At 42.6% G+C, this 21,130-nt stretch overlaps 1 protein-coding gene across 1 annotated transcript in view; it reads left to right on the forward strand.

The window, feature by feature from the left end:
* Nucleotides 1–690: 690 nt before the first annotated feature.
* LOC126176241 (tyramine/octopamine receptor-like) overlaps nucleotides 691–21,130 on the forward strand; it is a 137,676-nt gene continuing 117,236 nt past the window's right edge. The window contains exons 1-2 of the mRNA XM_049923386.1: nucleotides 691–699; nucleotides 11,841–12,036. Coding sequence (XP_049779343.1) covers nucleotides 691–699; nucleotides 11,841–12,036 — 205 coding nt within the window. The remainder of the gene's footprint in view (nucleotides 700–11,840; nucleotides 12,037–21,130) is intronic.

Genomic DNA, 21,130 nt, shown 5'->3' on the forward strand with positions numbered 1-21,130 from the left:
AAAACATGTAGGAATTACTAACGTTTGGGGGTGTGCCATATTACGTCGAAGCATCTGTTTATCATCATCTGGCGATGACTTTGACCTTATCACCAAAAGCACAAATATTGCGCTCAAATATAGTCCGATGCACGCCGGGGAGTTTCAGAAATATTTACAACGCTGAGAAGCTAATAAATAGCACGCGATATTTGGTGTTATAAATGTGGCGCGGGGGGTGGGGCGCGGGGGGGGGGGGGGAGGGTACTGATGGATGTACTGAATTAATTTCATTTATGTGGTACGTTATGTAGCAGTAAAGAAAATTCACAAAAAAGTGGTCCACGACAATTGCCAATTAGGTAAATCTAGTTGATTTAGCGAGGGAGAAGCAAAGAAGGAACTGATTTATCCTACACATTTTGAAATATGATTTTGCTTCGCCATTAATAAGTGGCAACTTTATTTTTAATCGATTTGATGAGGACACTTCAGCGCTAAAAATTTCATTCCTTACTGCATTATCATTTCATATAAATCCAAAGCTGAGTTTGCGCTGGGTTCCATATTTTCGTTCGTTAAATTGTTGGCGATAATGCGTAGGGCGTAATTCTATTAACATAATAACAGGAAGGATGAATCGCACCGCACGAATAACTATAATAAATGTTCTGCTCTGTATTCGTCGTTGTAACGTGTCTTCATTGCGGAATGAAGCAGGTAGGTGCTCAGACGGATCACAGGCAACAGTTATAGCCAGCATCTGAGCTTAGAGAGGTAAGGGGAGAAGGTGATTTTAGTTTTGTGGAAAGGGAAGTGGAGAAGCAAACGAAACAGAATGTCCAACAAAATCTCATTAACAAATTTGTTAATCACCAAACCTACTACCTAGTACTAGCAACGTACGTAACTGTGATGAGTGTATATTTTTGTATGCAGGTCTTAACATCTATGAGTCATACATTTTTATACGTCATACGTTAGTATGTATATGCGTCAATCTATTTGTTGTTTTATCTCTGCTTCGAACAGTCTCCCAAAAACACGTCGGTTTACTCATTACTTGACTTTTCCCCCGCACGGTCTTATCGGCAACACTAAGAGTACTACTCCTATCAGTACAGACTGACCGTTTTGCGTTTACGCGTCCACCCTGTAACATGTGACTCGCTGCCCAGGAAAAATAAGCATTAATATCTTGGGCTTACCACAAGTATTTGGAGGTGTTAACCAATCTAAAATCATATGACTTGTAATAGCTATACTTTTTAGTACGCAAATGACGGAAATACCGATTTAATATTGTTCAGTACACCGCTTGTAGTCACCAATAGAGACATCTTGACTTGTTCTCTTCACTCCCTGTATACTACACTGAAGCGCCAAAAGAACTGGTATAGGAATGCGTAGTCAAATACAGAGATACGTAAACAGGCAGAATACAGTGCTGCGGTCGGCAAAGTCTATATAAGGCAACAAGTATCTGGCGCTCTTGTTAGATCGTTAACTGCTGCTTCAATGGCAGGTTATCAAGATTTAAGTGACTTTGAACATGGTGTTATAGTCGCCGTACGAGCGATGGGAAACAGCATGTCCGAGGTAGCGATGAAGTGGAAATTTTCCCTTACGACCATTTCACAAGTGAACCGTGAATATCAGGAATCCGGCAAAACATCAAGTCTTTGACACTGCTGCGGAAGGAAAAAGATCTTGCAAGAACAGGATCAACAGCCGGCAGGTGTATCCGAGCGGTTCTAGGCGCTTCAGCCTGGAACCGCGTTACCGCTACGTTCGCAGGTTCGAATCCTGCCTCGGGCATGGATGTGTGTGATGTCCTTAGGTTAGTTAGGTTTAAGTAGTTCTAAGTTATAGGGGACTGATGACCTCCGATGTTAAGTCCCACAGTGCTCAGAGGCATTTGAACACGACCAACAACGACTGAAGAGATTCGATCAACGTGACAGAAGTGAAATCCTTCCGCAAATTGCTGCAGATTTCACAGCTGGGCCATCGTCAACAAGTGTCAGCGTGCGAATCATGAAACATCATTGATATGGGCATCCGGAGCCGAAAGTCCACTCGTGTATCCTTGATAACTGGACGACACAAAGCCTTATGCCTCGCCTGGACCCGTCAACACCGACGTCGGACTGTTGATTACTGGAAACTTATTGCCTGGTCGGACGAGTTTCGTTTAAAACTGTATCGAGCGGATGAACTTGTACGCGTAGGGAGACAGCCTCATGAATCCATGGTCCCTGCATGTCAGCAGGGGACTGTTCAAGCTGATGGAGGCTCTTTAATGGTGTCGGCCTTGTGTAATTGGAGTAATATGGGATGTCTGATACGTCTAGATACAACTGTGACATATGGCACGTACGTAAGCATCCTGTCTGTTCACCTGCATCCATGCATTTCCTTTGTACATTCCGACGGTCGTGGGCAACTCCAGTGAGACGATGAGACACACCAGAATTGCTACGGAATGACTACAGAATCACTCCTCTCCGTTTAAAGACCTGCACTGGCCACCAGACTCCCCAGGCATGGACATTATTGGGTATTTCTGGGATGCCTTGCAACATAAGAGATCTGCACCCTCTCGTACTCTTACGAATTTATGGACAGCTCTGCAGGATTCATGATGTCAATACCCTACGGCACTATTTCAGTTAGTCTAGTCCATGCCACGTCGTGTTGCGGCCCTTCTGCGTGTTCGCGGGGCCTCTACACGATATTAGGTAGGTGTACCAGTTTCTTTGGTTCTTCAGTGTATATGATTGTAGGGCAGGTAACATTTCAACACATGTCAGTACGTTACACGTTCATCTTGTTAGTAGTTTGTACATTGAGTGGTAACAATAGAGAAAAGCACTGTGTATTGCAGCTACAACTCTGCTGGAAGCCTTTTTGCACATAGATCCATCTGGCATTTTCAGTTTCAAGGGAATAGCGGCGAATACGTAGTTTGGACATTTGACGGGAAATTGATACCAGTCATTATAATTTTCTGACCTTCTTCCAACTGGTACTAAACTAATACAGCTGCCTGTGTGGGAGAGGGTATATACGTGTTCTCCCGTGCCCTTCCCCCTTCCCCCCTCTCCCCCCTCCCCCTTCAAAAACCTAGACAGGTAACCTGCAAAGCGACGGTATAGACATAAAAGGAAAAGAAAATAATGATACAATGAATGACATTAACACTCAATCAGATGCGGTAGATGGCAGAGGTAACCGTTAAAGGAATTTCTAGGAGTCAACACAACGTAAGGAGGCATAACTATTCGTGGTCTTAAAGTTTTCAGTAAGGTACCATCACCACGTCTACTCTACGAATAAACCCGAATCGGTTTGATGACAATTTTGTAAGAAAATGTGCTTTATTTCTATATTATAGAAAATAAAGTTACGGAAAGTCGACTAATACAATTTCAAATGTGGCAGCTATATAGACAAAAATTTTGTAATCAAGCGGATCGGCAAAAATGTATAAATATGTGAAATCAGCTCTTGAATTTCATGTCAAACTGTGAAAGCTGGTATAGACAAAGACAATAGACACAGGTAAACATTAATATCTGAGAGGATAGCTTATTTTTTCTCTTAGAAAGGACACTAAGCGGCTCCAAACCTGTAGTATTAGTAGTAGGAAATATATATAAGCCACATTTTCGCTAGTGGAAAAAGAAGGAAGAAAGACCTAAACACGTACAAGTAAATTAGTGGAAGAATAAGGGAGAAAGACATAAAAGATGTACAAGTAAGCTCACCCATTGCAGAGTATTGCGTTTGTTTACGCTACAACACTAATCGTTTCGCCTCGCGATACCGTTTAACGTCAGCATCTCACCGTACTAAAAGGTTTAATTAAACTCTCTTGTGTTATTACAATTAGTGGCAATAACCAGAGGGTAACCTTCGCTCTATGCGTTCGTGCTCACAAAAGACGCTGCATTGCAGCCCTGTGAAGGCCAACTGCTTGCTTTTGATTACATTAACAATGGCGACATCCTCTCTTAGTAAAATGGCAATTCAGATATCTCCTATGGAACGTCTTGTGCCATATTAGCCCTTCCTACTAACGTAGAAAAAGTAGGTTCACTTTTATAATTGTTTGATTTCTTTGCAATACATGTTTTTGAAGTAAATGTAATTGGGACAATTGGGACACGGCAGATGTAGATATTCCTTAAGTCTTTGACGGACCGACCACTGCAATAATATTTCCATAATTGACAACAGCAACAATCTAGATAGGTATAATTTTTATTTGCTCGTTGAATACATAAAACAGTATTATATATTTTTTGAAACTTAATAAAATGAAATTTAATCTATTTGATATTTTTCCAAGTAATTCCTTTTAATTTGCATGATAAGGCAATCGTTAAGAGTATTTATCAACTGCCTTATTCCGAAATGCGTAACATCTGTAAGAGTGTTGTTTAAGTTTCTGGAGCCTTGTGCAGTTCTTGTGGCTGAACACAAACACCCTGAAACTAAGAGGTAAGAGATCTGAGTTAGTGCGATCTGATTAGCGTCACTGTCGTTGCTAGCCTTGATGTCCACGTCTATCTACCGAATCCAAGTATTCTTACTCGCAATATTCAGTCTCTTTAATATATGCTGCTAAGACAAACGGAGAAATTAACTTTTTTTTATAAAGTTACAAACGGAGAAGTTGTTTACATTTCATTAAAGAATAAAACTTATTTATTTTCGGTTCTGCAGACGCTATGTACTTCATACAGTCAAAATCGCGATTCCATTGTGACTGTACGCACTGGTGTGGCCTGTTGCCCGAGATTATGATAAATGATATACACTATCTTCTCGAAATATCTGGACACCCATTAATGGACACTATTATGGAGTGTGTCCAGCCTTCACCCTAGCGCCCGAGCGAGGTTGCGCAATACTTTATTACTAATAATATTATTTATTCATTGGCTTTCGAGACGTGCCTGCACACTCAGCTCAGCATTGGAAAACGATACGACACTGTGTGACGTGAATTCAGAAATTCATTAGGGTCAGAAAGTATTCTGAGACATGTCATGTGACGCCATGCAGGCGATTTTCGTGTCTGTTATGGCGATACGACGGTAAGGACAACACGACACCCAGTCCTCAAGCGGAGAAAACGAGGGACGAGGCCGGGAATCGAACACGGGTTCCTTCGGTCAGCGTCTGCCTCGCTGAATCCGCGGATACCGAGACGAACAGGTGCATTGCTTAACACACTGAACTAGAATTCTAGATGACGACGGTTCAAATTCCCCAATCCCCTTCTCTCCCACAGCCCCTGAACATCCAGATTTATGTTTCCATGGCTCCCCCTAAATCACTGAAGGTAAATGCCGGCATGCTTCCTTTGAATGGACACGGCCGAGTTCTTTCCCTTCCTTTCCTAACGCGATGTTGTGCTTTGTCTTTAATGACCTCGCTGTCAACTGATCTGCCTTCCTTCCTTTTACGCATTCATGATGGCTTGAACTGTGCTAAAGACACTTTCAGTTTGGTGTGTGAATATCTGTAGGAATGTTTGTCTGTCGTCTTCCTCAAGTGCCGAAGCCGCTGTTTGAATGCTCGGGCGTAGGGAGAAGTCGACGTTGTAACTCGTCGCAAAGGTGTTCCTTAGGGTTCATGTCGGGAGCCTAGGTAGGCTAGTCCACTTCAGGAATGTTATCGTACACATACCTTTGGCTCGTTGATGCCACTTTAAGACAGGATGCACTCTGAAGCCGATATAACCACCGATAATGAACCGTTACTGTACCGTACACAGCACACAATACCGTAAGGTATGTCCACGAGGAAAACCCCCATACGGTAACACCATTTCCTCCGTATTTTACTGTTGGCACTGAACATGACGGCAAAACAAAGGAATAAGGCGATTCTCCGCAGACTCGGCGAAGAAAAGGAACGCACAGTATGAAAAACACTGACAAGGAAAAGGGCAGGATGGCAAGACTTGCTTTAAAAACTTTTAAAAATATTTTTAAAAATAAAAAACTTGGTCACTGTGCTTGTTGGACTATTGCACCACTGCTATCACATTCTAACTCAACATTTCATGCGATTTTCTGCAGCCAGCCTACGCAATGTTCCAGTTGGTCAGAAGATGAGGTCTTCCTGGTCAGCGTTTTACTGTCGTTATTATTTCACGATTCTACTTCACAGTTACGTCACCAACAGACAACTCCGGCAGCATTAGAAGGCCGAAGGTGGAAATGACCCTGTTGGAAATACAATGATCAGTCCGCGTTGAAGTGACAGCTCTTTTGAACACCCTAGTTTGCTGTTACTGCATCCCTGCTGATAACACGTTACTCGCCACCTCGTTGTAGACTGACGGAACCGCCTCTCGTGAGATTTAGTGACCTGTTTCCCGCTACATAGTGTGTCCGGACACTCCTCATCAGATAATGACCGAATGGCTCTCTGTGTAATACACGGTAACACGTAAACGAAATTTCGAGAGACGTTGTTGTGCAAGGGGTAATCATTAGGTTTTAATTAAGGTCTAGAATAAAATCAGACTGTGACCATGACGTTTGATGACAGTATTAGTTCTACTCTGTACATTCATCCTCCGGTGAGACACATTTTTCCTACTATATGTGACTTTGGGGATACCGTGGTTGTCGATGTCTCCATTTTCCCTGTTAAGGAAGCGTTACTTATGGTAAACCTTCTCGACGTCAATCTGTAAATGTCTGCCACATAATGGATTCTTCATACGAGGAAAGAGAAAGAAGTCACTTCATGCCATGTCGGAAGAACGTAATAGTCAGACCATATTTGATAGCTCAAAGAAGTAGCCTATATGTTTCGTGCTGTGTAGTATAAGTTGTGCATTGTGGTGAAAGCACACTCTTGGCCAGTTTCCAGCGACGCTTCGTCTTGAGGGTAAACCATAACCTCGTCAGACAATTCTGTAGAATGCACCTGTGATGATTTTCTCCTAACTCGGATAATGTGCCCTCATCGTAGGATTTCCAAAAATATTCATCTTACCCGATAGTGGTTGGGTCTTCGGCGGTGGTGAATCCATATATCGTTTTCTTGCTTTACTCATTTGTTCAGCAACTCATCCAGCGATCTTCCATGATAAATAGGCTGCTAAAGAAGTCATTTCGATTTTTTTTTGTCACGCCGCATTTGCGATGCCGCCTTGATTCGGCGGTCTTTTTGAATGTATGTTAGCAGTTGTGGAACCCAGCGGGCGGTGGATGTGATGATTATAATGTCGTGCAAAATGTTGAAAACTGATACATAACTGATTTTTATATCTTCTGTAAGGTCTCGACTGTGTTGACATTACGTGCAGCAGGTTGTTCACTTCTGTTGCGATTCCCAGTTCTTAATAAAAACATGATCTGAGACGGTAGGCTTCCATGGCCGGTATCATTTTGAATAAAATAATTTTGAGTATTGGACCACGTCATTATATCCTTTTCAGGGCGGTTAACTTGAACCACGCTGTTCCGGCTTGGATCACCCTGAAGAGGATCGCAGCAAGTTGATGGAACTTCAGTTGATCCAATAGTTTATAATGAAGTGGCCCAATACCGAAAATTATTTCATTCAACATGATCTGACTCTTTGTCCTTCGTTTTTGATACTTGTCTCACCACACTAGAAGCGTCTATGGCATTTATCAACCGTGTCATATGAAGGTACATTGTTGCTGTAAATTTACGCCAATTCAGCGTGAATTTTCCACTGCCCCCCTCACCCTGTGAACGTAGAAAATGAAGTACAGAACGATATTCCGTTTTATCGGCAATCTGCGCCACTTTCTTGCGGCTGCTATAGCGGCCTGGTGCGGTACTGTGACCAGCAAATAAACAAAACCATCATGTAATATAATTTTTTTAGATAACAATTAAAACTTTTCAAACTCTCAAGTAGAAAACCAGCACTAAGCAAGTACGGGAAAACTTGAAACGTTGAAGTAGAAAATAGAGGAGCTACACAAGACAACTGGACTTGAAAGCAGTAAAACGGAAAAGAAAGAGGACGTAGATAAATCTCACATAGAACGAATCATACTGCGAGAAGAACTTGACAAATCAATGCAACGCCCAAATCGAAACAAAAGCTACTGGAGTATACGATATTCCGTCAGAACTTCTGACAGCCTTTGGAGAGCTAGTCATGACAAAACTGCTCCACAAGTAGTGCAAAATGTGTGAGATAGGCCAAATGCCATTAGGATTAAGTTGTTGTTGTTGTGGTCTTCAGTCCTGAGACTGGTTTGATGCAGTTCTCGATGCTACTCTATTCTGTGCAAGCTTCTTCAACTCCCAGTACCTACTGCAACATACATCCTTCTGAATCTGCTTAGTGTATTCTTCTCTTGATCTCCCTCTACGATTTTAACCCTCCACGCTTCCCTCCAATACTAAATTGGTGATCCCTTGATGTCTCAGAGTATGCCCTACCAACCGATCCCTTCTTCTAGTCAAGTTGTGCCACAAACTTCTCTTCTTCTCAATCCTATTCAATACCTCCTCATTAGTTATGTGATCTACCCATCTAATCTTCAGCATTCTTCTGTAGCACATCATTTCGAAAGCTTCTATTCTCTTCTTGTCCAAACTATTTATCGTCCATGTTTCACTTCCATAGATGGTTACACTCCATACAAATACTTTCAGAAACGACTTCCTGACACTTAAATCTATACTCGATGTTAACAAATTTCTCCTCTTCAGAAACGCTTTCCTTGACATTGATAGTCAACATTTTATATCCTCTCTCCTTCGACCATCATCAGTTATTTTGCTCTCCAAATAGCAAAACTCCTTTACTACTTTAAGTGTCTCATTTCCTAATCTAATTTCCTCAGCATCACCCGACTTAATTCGACTACATTCCATTATTCTCGTTTTGCTTTTGTTGATGTTCATCTTATACCCTCCTTTCAAGACACTATCCATTCCGTTCAACTGCTCTTCCAAGTCCTTTGCTGTCTCTGACAGAATTACAATGTCATCAGCGAACCTCAAAGTTTTTATTTCTTCTCCATGGATTTTAATACCTACTCCGAATTTTTATTTTATTTCCTTTACTGCTTGTGCAATATACAGATTGAATAACATCGGGGAGAGGCTACAACCCTGTCTCACTCCCTTCCCAACCACTGCTTCCCTTTCATACCCCTCGACTCTTATAACTGTCATCTGCTTTCCGTACAAATTTTAAATAGCCTTTCGCTCCCAGTATTTTACCCCTGCCACCTTCAGAAATTGAAAGAGTGTATTCCAATCAACATTGTCAAAAGCTCTCTCTAAGTCTACAAATGCTAGAAACGGGGGGGGGGGGGAAGTAGGAATGAAATAATAATTACAATTCCAAAGAAAGAAGGTGCTGACAGGCATGAATATTACGGAACTATTAGTTCAATAAGTCATGATTGCAAAATACTAAGCGAATTCTTTACATAGGAATAGAAAAAGTGGTAGAAGCCGACCTTTGGGGAGATCAGTTTGGATTACGCAGAAATGTAGTAACTTACGAGACGGTACTGATCCTACGACTTCATAGAAGATAGGTTATGGAAGGGCAAACCTACGTTTATAGTATTTGTGTTCTTAGAGGAAGCTTTTGAGAAATTTGACTGGAATACCCTTTGGAAATACAGAAGGTAACAAGGGAGCGAAAGTCTGCTTACAACTTGTAAACCAGACGGAATTGTATTCTTCTTACAGTCTTTCTACACTGAAGGGCCAAAGAAACTGGTACACCTGCCTAACATCGTCTAGGGCACCTGCGTGCACGCGGAAGTGCCGCAACACAATATGGCATGGAATCGACTAATGTCTGAAGTATTTCTGGAGGGAACTGATACCATGAATCCTGCAGGGCTGTCCATTAATCCGTAAAAGGGGATGGAGATCTCTTCTGAATAGCACATTGCAAGGCATCCCAGATATGCTCAATAATGTTCGTGTCTGGGGAGTTGGGTGGCCAGTGGACGTGTTTGAACTCAGAAGAGTGTTCCTGAATGCACTCTGTAGCAGTTCTGGGTGTGTGGGGTGTCGCATTGTCCTGGTGGAATTGTTCAAGTCCGTCGAAATCACAATAGACATTAATGGATGCAAGTGATCAGACCGGAGACTTACGTACGTGTCACCTGTCAAAGTTGTATCTAGACGCATCACTCCTACTACACGCGCCCCACACCATTACAGTGGATCTACCAGCTTGAAAAGTCCCCTGCTGACATGCAGGGTCCATGCATTCATGAGATTGTCTCCATACCTGTACAAGTCCAGCCGCTGGATATAATTTGAAACGAGACTCGTCCGACCAGGCAACATGTTTCCAGTTATCAACAGTCAAATGTCGGTGTTGACGTTCCCAGGCAAAGCGTAAAGCTTTGTGTCGTGTAGTCATCAAGAGTACAGGAGTAGGCCTTTGGCTCCGGAACCCCATATCGATGATGTTTCGTTGAATGTTTCGCACGCCGACACTTGTTGATGGCTCAGTGTTGAAACCTGCAGCTATTTGCGTAGGATTGCACTTGTGTCATGTTGAGTGATTCTCTTCAGTCGTCGTTGGTTCCGTTCTTGCAGGATTTTTTCCCGGCCGCAGCGATGTCGGAGATTTTGTGTTTACCGGATTCCTAATATTCACGGTACACTCGTGAAATAATCGCACGGGAAAATCCTCACTTCATCGTTACCACGGATATGCTGTGTCCCGTCGGTCGTGCGCCGACTATAACACGACGTTCGAACTCACTTACATCTTAATAACAAGCCCTTCTAGCAGTAGTAAGCGATGTAGAAACTGCACCAGACACTTATTGTCTTATCTACATCTACATGGATACTCTGCAAATCACATATCAGTGCCTGGCAGAGGGTTCATCGTACCACCTTCACAATTCTCTATTATTCTAATCTCGTATAGCGCGTGGAAACAATGAACACCTATATCTTTCCGTACAAGCTCTGATTTCCCTTATTTTATCGTGGTGATCGTTTCGCCCTATGTAGGTTGGTGTCAACAAAATACATTCGCATTCGGCGGAGAAAGTTGGTGTTTGGAATTTCGTGAGAAGATTCCGTCGCAAGGAAATACCCCTTTCTTTTAATGATTTACAGCCCAAATCCTTTATCATTTCTGTGACAGTGTCTCCCATATTTCGCGATAATGCAAAACGTGTTGCCTTTCTTTGAGCCTTTTCGATGTACTCCGTCAGTCCTACCTGGTAAGGATCCCACACCGCGAAGCAGTATTCTAAAAGAGGACGGACAAGCGTAGTGTAGGCAATCTCCTTAATAGGTCTGTTACATTTTCTAAGTGTCCTGCCAATAAAACGCAGTCCTTCGTTAGCCTTCCCCACAACATTTTCTATGTGTTCTTTCCAATTTAAGTTGTTCGTAATTGTAATACCTAGGTATTTAGTTTAATTTACGGCTTTTAGATTAGATTTTAGATTAGACTGATTTATCGTGTAAACGAGTTACTTTTAGCACTCATGTGGATGACATCACACTTTTCGTTATTTAGGGTCAACTGCCATTTTTCGTACCATTCAGATATTTTTTGTAAATTGTTTTGCAGTTTTTTTTATCTTCTGATGACTTTATTAGTCGATAAACGACAGCGTCATCCGCAAACAACCAAAGGCGTTGCAGACCGCAGCGTCAAATTCTGCCTGTTTACATATCTGTGTATTGGAATACGCGTGCGTCAGTGTATCTACAATTTTAAACTGGGATTTATGAAGGAAGGTTTTTCTCTGGACCTAACTGCAAAATTTTATCATATGCTATACTTTTCAGTGACGTTATTGCATACAGTCGAATGACACAGTCTGGTGCTTTTGCTTGTTGCAGCTGAGCAACGATATTGGCTACGTGCTGTACTCGGCGCTGGGCTCGTTCTACATCCCGAGCTGCATCATGGTGTTCGTCTACATCCGCATCTACTACGCGGCCAAAGCGCGCGCGCGCCGCGGCATCCGCAAGCCGCCGCGGCGACCGCCGCCCGACGACAAGTGCACCTCCTTCACCACGACGCCCGCCTCGCCCGGCGCCGGCGCAGACGCCGAGGCCACGGCTGCCTCCGCCGCCGGTGCGTACTCTTTGCCTCTCTACCCACTAGCCGTTTGGGAAGAAAGAGTATCTACTAACTCTACCTATTGGCAGGAACAGGTATGGGATACGGGGGATACTGCAAGGGACTTCTGAGCGACCGTTAGATGGAGTTCAATATGTAATATCTAGTTAATTTACAGTGTCCAATCACATAAATGTGACTACCTGTCACGAGCCTAAATAACCAACTTTTGCAGCCCTACCATTGCGAGAATGCAGGAAGTCAATGAGGTTATGGATGATACTGACGGTAAGTTGGAGCCTTAGCCATTATAGTGCGTTGATCAACTGCACCAAGTTTCTCGGTTGAGGATCCATGGCGCGAACACCCTAAGCAGCTTCTCGATTGGATTTAAATCTGGAGTGTTCGATGGCCGAGCGACTACGGTAACTCATCCTGGTGTTCTGCGAAACCACGCACGTACACTGCGAGATGTGTGATACATTGCGTGGTCCTGCTGGTAGATGCCATCGTACCGAGGAAAAATTAACTACCTATAGTTTGGATGTGGTTCCCAAGGATAGTTGGGCACTGATGTTGTTCCACTGTGCGTTCCAGTATCAGCCATAGAATGCCCTCAGGCCTGGACCTTTCCGACGATTGTTGCAGGGAGTAGGCTTTAAGACGTTTCACGCTGTAAACGCCAACGGCCATGTGCGATGGTGCATGAAACGTCATACATCTGAAAATACTACCAGTCGCCACTCAGTGGACGTCCAGTTGCAGTAGTGACATACAAATTCCAGCCTTCGTCGCCGAAGGGTAGTAGCCAGAATGGATACATGAACCAGGCGTCGTCCAGAAGACACGGTCAGCAGGTCCTTGATTAAGGGTTGTCAGTTGGTCAACAGCTGCACGTTTGTTCGCCCGTCCACGGCTCCGCAGCCGTTCTTCACCCTTGTCATATATGGCCCGTCGTACACCACGGTTACCTCGGCGCTGGGTTTGGGCAGCGCCATCTTGTCATGCACGGTGCACTTAAACCAGAACGGCACGCGTAAAATTTAAAAACTAGCCGTTTTCGAAATGCACCCACCCTTGGCCCGAAGGCTGTTTTGGTCGTTGGATAAATACGAGGGTTGTTTTTTTTTAAGTAAGGGCCATTTTTATTTTTAAAAAAAAGATACAAATACTTTTGTAAAAAACTTTTATTTTCTGATTCTACACACTTTTACATATTTTTCTACATAGTTGCCTTGTTTATTTAAGCACTTGTCATACCGTACAACTAAGTTTTTAATTCCCTCTTCAAAGAATTCGCCCGCCTGCTCCGACAGCCAAGAGTTCACCGCCGCTTTCACTTCATCGTCGCCATTGAAGCGCTGCCCGCCAAGGTGGTGTTTCAGGTACCGGAAAAGGTGAAAATCACTAGGAGCAAGGTCGGGGCTGTATGGTGCATGGTCCAAAACTTCACAGCCAAAAGAATCAATCAAATACCGAGCCTTTTGAGAGGTGTGAGACCTAGCGTTATCGTGCAGGAGCAAAACTCCTTTTGTCAGCATGCCGCGCCTTTTGTTTTGAATTGCTCTGCGCAGCTTCTTTAGAGTTGCACAGTAGGCATCTGAGTTGATTGTCGTTCCTCGTGGCATAAAGTCCACTAGCAAAACACCGCGCTGGTCCCAGAACACAGTCGCCATAATCTTGCGCTTTGACAGCGTCTGTTTGGCTTTGACCTATACGGGTGAGGTTGTGTGTCGCCATTCCATCGATTGTCGCTTGCTTTCGGGAGTGATATAGGATGCTCATGTTTCATCTCCAGTGACAATTTGACTCAACATGCAATCCCCTTCTTCCTCGTAACGAATCAAAAAGTCCAATGAAGTGGCAAACCTCTTCCCTTTGTGGTGCTCTGTGAGGAGTCTTGTTACCCACCGAGAACACAGTTTCTTAAAGTTTAGGTTTTCAGACACAATTTTGTACAAAACCGATCTTGAAACTTGTGGAAATTCCAAAGAAAGAGTGGAAATTGTGAATCTTCTGTCCTCACGAATCTTTGTTTCGACTGCAGCCACCAAATCATCAGTGATCACAGAGGGCCGGCCTGAGCGTTCTTCGTCATGGACGTTTTGACGACCATTTTAAACTCTCTAACCCATTGACGCACTTTACCCTCACTCATTGCATTCAAGCCATAAACTTCTGTTAACTGACGATGAATTTCTGCAGCTGATAGGCTTCTCGCGATCAAAAAACGTATCACTGACCGTATCTCACACGCGGCGGGCGATTCAATAATCGTAAACATTATAAAGTAGCACAGCGATGCGTACACGTCAGCTACAGAGCTGCAACTTGCATCAGTGTGAACGGGAAGGATGCCGGCAAGTGGCGCGGTGGCTTGTTGCGGCGTCCGCGCGAACTACGGGACTATACGCGCGAACGGCCCTTACTTAAAAAACAACCCTCGTAGCTTCGTTTCCACATTACGACAGTGACAACTACTTTCCGAATCCCCCGATACACATATATGCCCTCCACTGCTGGTGGTGTTGACTACACGTTGAGGTCAGACATAGGCGGTGGTCGCATTAATATGACTCGGCCGCGTATTCTGTGTATTGTAAGACTTCTTGTGTACCTATACAACGACATGACTGCTCTGCAGAGTGTGAGCTCTCACACTTAAGTACTTGGTACAGGGTTCATACTACCACTTTCAGAAAATTTCTAGAATATTCCACTCCCGAATGAAACGTGCCAATATGTTTCACTGCGAGCATTTACGAGGATTGTCCTGAAAGTAAGTTCCGATCGGTCGCGAAATGGAAACCACAGTGAAAACAAGAAACGTTTTATTTCCAAAAGTTAGGTACACCTTCCACGTACTTCTCTACATAGTGGCCACTCCAGATTCGAGTGTTGTCATAGTGTTGTATCAACTTTCCAATATCCTCGTCGTAAAAAGCAGCCGCCTATGATTTCGGCCAGTTATTTGCATTGGTCTGCAGCTCGTTGTCTGCGGAAAAATTTTGTCTTCATGGCCAGCGCTTCCTGTGAGCAGAGATGAGACTCAGGGGGAGCCAATTACGGACTGTATTGTTGGTGATCAAACACTTCTCATCGGAAACGCTGCAGGAGCGTCATCGTTGCCCCTGCAGTGTGTGGCCGAGAATTGACATGAAAAACGAACTGCTCGACAGTTGTGTTATGTGGGCTGCATGACACAGGCGAAATCTCTAATCAGGCTCTCATACTTGGCGGGAGATATTATTCCCTACGGATCTTTACGTGCTCACTGTTCACTCAAAACTGAAAAGAGCGACGCGACACGATCGACGGACATACTGGAGACACTGCCCAACACATCTGTGCAAAGCTTTACTGGATTTTTCCAGTGGTTTCCATTTCGTGACCGATCGGAACTTACTTGCTGGACAACCCTCGTATTTCGCATATTTTATTGTGATGATCATTTCTCCCTATGTAGGTTGGAGTCAACAAAAGATGTTCACATTTGGAGGACATTGTCGGGCCTTGTAACTTCACGAAAAGATATCGCCACAACGGAAAACTGTCTAACAACTGCCACCCTAACTAGCGTACCACACCTGTGAAACACTCTCTCCTATGTTGCGATAATACAAACGATATGTCCTTTGAACTCTTTCGATGACCTCCGCTGGTCCTACGTGCTAAGGATCACATACCGTCCAGCGCTACTGCAGAAGAGAACGCACAAGCGTAGTGTAGGCAGTCACTTTGGTAGATTTGTTTCGTTTTCTAAGTGTTCTTTCAATAAAAGACTGCTTTTGTTTCCTCTTCCCCACATCATTTTCAATCTGATAGTTCTAAAATTTTTTCGTTGTTTTAAATCACTAGATGTTTAGGGGAATCGATTGCCTTGAAATTTGCGTGAGTTATTGTGTGACGGCGAATTATTAGATTCTTCTTAGTACTCATATGAAGGACCTAACACTTTCTATTTATTAGGGCATTTTCCACTTTCACACCGTACAGATACTTGTAAAACTCGTTTTGTATGTCGTGTTGCTATTCTGATGATTCTAGAAGGTAAACGACAGTATCATCTTCAAACAAAGACAGCTGCTCTGTGTATTAATCAATGCACGTACATTAAGAACAGTAGGTGGCATATAAGACTTCTTTAGGAAAATTCAGGTATCACTTCTCTTTCACTAAATGACTTCTAGTCAATCACTACGAACAATAAATCACGAATTCAGTCGCACAACTAGCAACGGTACTCCATATGAGTGATGATGGTGATGATGATGAAGTCCCATACTCCTTGACAGAGCGTAGGGGACCGATGCGGGAGACCCGCACCGCCGTACTAGGCCAGGTCCTAGTGGAGATGGTTTGCCATTGCCTTCCTCCGCCCATAGGTGTAATCCGCTGAATTACAGACCCGTATCACTGACGTCGCTTTACAGTAGGATTTTTGAACATACGCTGTGTTCGAGCATGAAGACTTACCTCGAAGATAACGGTCTATTGACACACAGTAAGCAAATATTAAGAAAATATCGTTCTTATGGACCACATCTAGCTCGTTAGTCGCACGATGTAATGAGTGCTATCGACAGGGCATGCTGTTGAAAGGGCACCTCAAACTGATTCCATATTTCTAGATTTCCAGAAGGCTCCTGACACTGTTTCACACAAGAGACTTCTAATAAATTGCATGGCTATAGAGTATTGCTTCAGCTGTACGATTGTATCCGTGATTTTCCGTCAGAAAGCTCACAGTTGGTAGTAACTGGTTGTAAGTCAATGATTGAAACAGGAGTGAAAATCTGGTATCCGTCAAAGAAGTGTTATAGGACACAATATGAGCAACCCTCTTAGATTGTTTGCAGATGATGCTGACATTTACCCTGTTGTAAAACCATCGGAAATTCAAAACCAATTGAAAAATGATGTAGACATGATATTTGAATGTTAAGAAAAGTGCCAGTTGTCTCCCAGTTAGGGAAAGTGTGAGGTCATACACAAGAGTACATAAAGGATTCTGTTAAATTTCGTTTACACAATAAATCACACAAATTTAAAGACTGTCAGCTTGAGTAAATACTTATAAAACACAATTGCGAATAACTTAAGCTGGAACGACCATATAGATAAAGTTTTGGGGAAGGCAAAACAAAGACTGCGTTTTATTGGCAGAACACTTTGCAAATGCAACAGGTCCACTAAAGAGACTGTACACACTGCGTTTTTTGTCCTCTGCTAGAGTACTGTTGTACGTTGAGAGATTCTCACCAGATAGGATTGATGGTGGACATCTAAAATATCCAAAAAGAAGGGCAGCGCGTTTTACGTATATTACCGCGAAATAAGGGAGAAAGTGTCGTGAGTATAATAATCGAGTTGAGATTGGGAATCGTTAAAACAAAGGCGTTTTGCTTTAGGGTGAGATCTTTTCACGAAATTTCAATCACCAACATTCTCCTATGAATGTGAAGATATTTTATTGCCGCCAACCTAGATGGAAGAAATCATCATCGTAATAAAATAAACTAAATCAGATTTTCTACAGAAAGATTTACGTGTTCATTCTTTCCGCACTCGCTGCTAGAGAGTGAAATGGTAGAGTAACAGCTCCAAGGTGGTTCGATGAACCCTCTGCCAGGCATTTAATTGTAAATTGGAGAGTTGTGATGTAGATGGCAGTAAACAGGAACGCATGGAGAATTACCATATGAAAACCCGCCATTGACCAGAACACTAAAGAACACATGTGGTTTATTTTAGCAATTTCTTGCCCTTATCAGTCCTCGCACTCATAGAATTATTGCTTTCTGTTTGAGATTCATTAGATTCATACACCATTTTTAGCTACCTTTTATTCTCGTGTACCATCATTGCTTTAGACTGCGTTTCCAATTGGTGTTGCCTTAAAGTTTCTTCCAGTGGGGTATCCGCTAGGATAGAAATACACAATAGTGCGTAAACCTGTCGAAACACACACGCATAAACGTCTCCATCGCCATGTTTGCATTAGTTTCGAAACTACAGTAGCAACTTTCAGGCTTTCGAATTATACTAATCTACCATGTAAAGCAGAATTATCTTCTGTTCATTTACTCTAAATTCTAAAAGGTACCCTCAAAAATGTATGTGAAATCCTATGGGACGTAACTGCTAAAGTCATCAGTCCCTAAGCTTACACACTACTCAACGTAAATTAACCTAAGGACAAACACACACACATTCATGCCCGAGGGAGGACTCTAACCTCCGTCGGGACCAGCCAAAGGTACCCTCCATAGCACCTTCAATATTTGGGTAACAAAATTTGCTCACATTGCACAAAAACACAACTAACCTCTTCGCCTGAAGACGTGTGCTCAGATGGTGCCGTAAAGTTTGTGGGAGCCCTCAGTAGATGACTGCACTGATCTTCCACTGTCGCTCTAACAAGAATGGTTCTTGACAAAAGTGCTCTGCTTATACGTGGTCCCTGAACAAATGTGTCCCCGTCTCCCATAAATTACATAATTTTATTTCAGTTAGTTCCTGCAACTACGAGTGTTTTCTGTTTATTGGCATCCATAATCCTCCACATTATTATGAATAATATTTTCCTCTAGGACTCTTATTAAATGTGTGTGCTTATGCACAATAGCGAATTTGAGCTGTTGTGCTATTGTCAATTAACAGTCATTATGAAGTAGGCTGACGAGTTATCATTCCTGTTAAGAGGACATCGACCCATTGTTAATCATTATTACGTGTTTCATTCACACTCCAGCCAAGCTGCCACGAGAATAATGACCTCAAGAGGAATGAATATGCTATATCTTTAGAATGGCATATAGCCCAAAATCGCAGTCGTAAATAAATAAACACATTTAATAGGAGTCCAGGTGCAAAGTGTCAGTTGTAAAGTTAGTCCCACAGATTACTTGGCAATAGGATTTCCATTGTCAGCTTAAAATGAGAGAAAATTCAATTAGCAAATAGCTAATTTATATATTTGGCAATGTGTTGACTGTAGATCTGTTTTAAGAACGGGCCATACACTGTAAACAGTGGTGTTTTCTATGTACATTCTATAACCTCTGAATTACATAATGCTCCTATCGTGTCGGCGAGTGGAATATTTGAGCGTTTCACGTAAATAGGAAGAAGTTAGACCTTCAAGGGATGGCCTTTGATCTGAACAAAAGATGGTTGACTTTAGTGATGTCAACGCCGTTAATTGAGGTAAACTTGTTTTACATTAAAGGTAAATTTTTTAGACCGTCAGACCGCCTCATGTTGCCGATGAGTTTCCTCTTACACAGTGGATGTTTCGAACACTGTGCTAAGATGTCCTTCATGGTCTTCTGATGTTTCCGGTTGGGTGAGAAGTGCCAAAGACCAGTGTCACGTACGCTTACGAAAGGAAGTTTCCTCGCGCTTATTCTGAAGAAGTGGAGTTACTGGATAAAATTCTTCTGAGTTATATCGGTGGCCATTTCCAATGGATAGAAAGCGAAAAATCAGAGGGAGAGAGAGAGGAAACGTTTATTATGGTCATGATGCACGGATGGCTTCCTGGTCGTAGTCTATGTTCGTTTCATACTTTCTGTTTGACGGGGAGCCACAAAACTGGAAGCCTGTAGCCAACTTGTCTACTGAAACTGGATTCTTTCTTGTAAATCTTTTTTTTTTTTTGGACTTCCTTTCCATAAGTGTTGCTTTCCTTTGCTATATTACACCTATGCTGTTGAAATCAGTGTCTTGGCCGTATTTCGCCTAATATTCCACTAACACATATTTCGTACTTTTTTTGACCGCGTGTAGCGTTCGTGTTTTTTAACAGGAATTTCCGCTCTCCTTCAGTGGTTTACACTGACTTACATACATCTGGAAAACTTAAAGGTAAGGACAGACCGCCAGACAATTACGACCACGAAGTATTGATGTTCGTAATTGTCACCATCGAATACTGTGGGCTATAGCAGGATGTACACGATTACAATGCAGCTTGTTTTGTTTTTCATTACTCCTCCAAATGGTCTGACGCGGCCCTCCACGTTAACTTCTTTTGTGTCAGTCTCAGAGAAGGACCTACACCCAAGGCCATCATTTATGTGTTGTACGATATGTTCCAATCTCAAACCATCATTTATCTGTGGTATACATACTTCAAATGCCAGTCTTCACCTAAAGTTTTTACCCTGTACAGCTCCCTCTAATTTAAAGCAAGTTATTCCCTGATGTATTGACATATGGCCTGCCACCTTACTCCTTGCTACAGATAGTGTTGTGCATATTTTTCTTTCCTTACCAATTCTCTGTGGGACCTCATTTCTCATGAGACCCCTTAATTTTCAGCCATCTGCACCTACAACACCTCATCGCTTCCGAATTGTGTAGGAATAATTTGAGGAGCAGCCCATGAGAACGATACTACACTATACTATACTAATATTTACTGTCAATACAAATTACCATACTTCAATTCTATTGGTCACATTTTTGAAACGATCGACCGATATGTAAGTACCATGAAACAAAACGAGACCAGTCTTCGTGAGTTGCGCACAAATTGTCATCTATCATGGTAATTCCCCAAAGCCTTATGGATTCCTTCGTGTTCTACGGATGCCTGGACGGGTCATCGCATTATGTTGAAGTGTGAAACAGGTGTTACTGCGTGTTACGTGTCTCTCATTACATTGCTCATAGAAATACGAGACGAGCTGAGGCTAATCACAGAATGGGCAACTCCTGGTTCTTTATAAATCTGAGATATCGATTTCGATGTAATGCTGATGACAATAGCAAAACAAGTATGTACATTAATGATGCAAGTAACTTTACCTATGTCAGGAATTGAGTTTTCTGTGGGATACTAATTTATGGTTCTCTAAACAAAGCTCAACAATGAACCCTTATTTTATTCACATCTAATGTTTTAATACGTCGTGGGTTTCAGTAGTGACGCTACTGTCGAATGTTGAAGAAAAACGTATATAACAGTCGAGTCGTGTTTAGTGAAGTGTACAAACTACACAATACTTTTTCTAGCAATATAAAGTGGCGTTTGCTTACGAACAGTTTATCCGTGACAAGA

This window comes from Schistocerca cancellata, chromosome 3 (assembly GCF_023864275.1).
Source record: "Schistocerca cancellata isolate TAMUIC-IGC-003103 chromosome 3, iqSchCanc2.1, whole genome shotgun sequence".
NCBI lineage: Eukaryota > Metazoa > Arthropoda > Insecta > Orthoptera > Acrididae > Schistocerca > Schistocerca cancellata.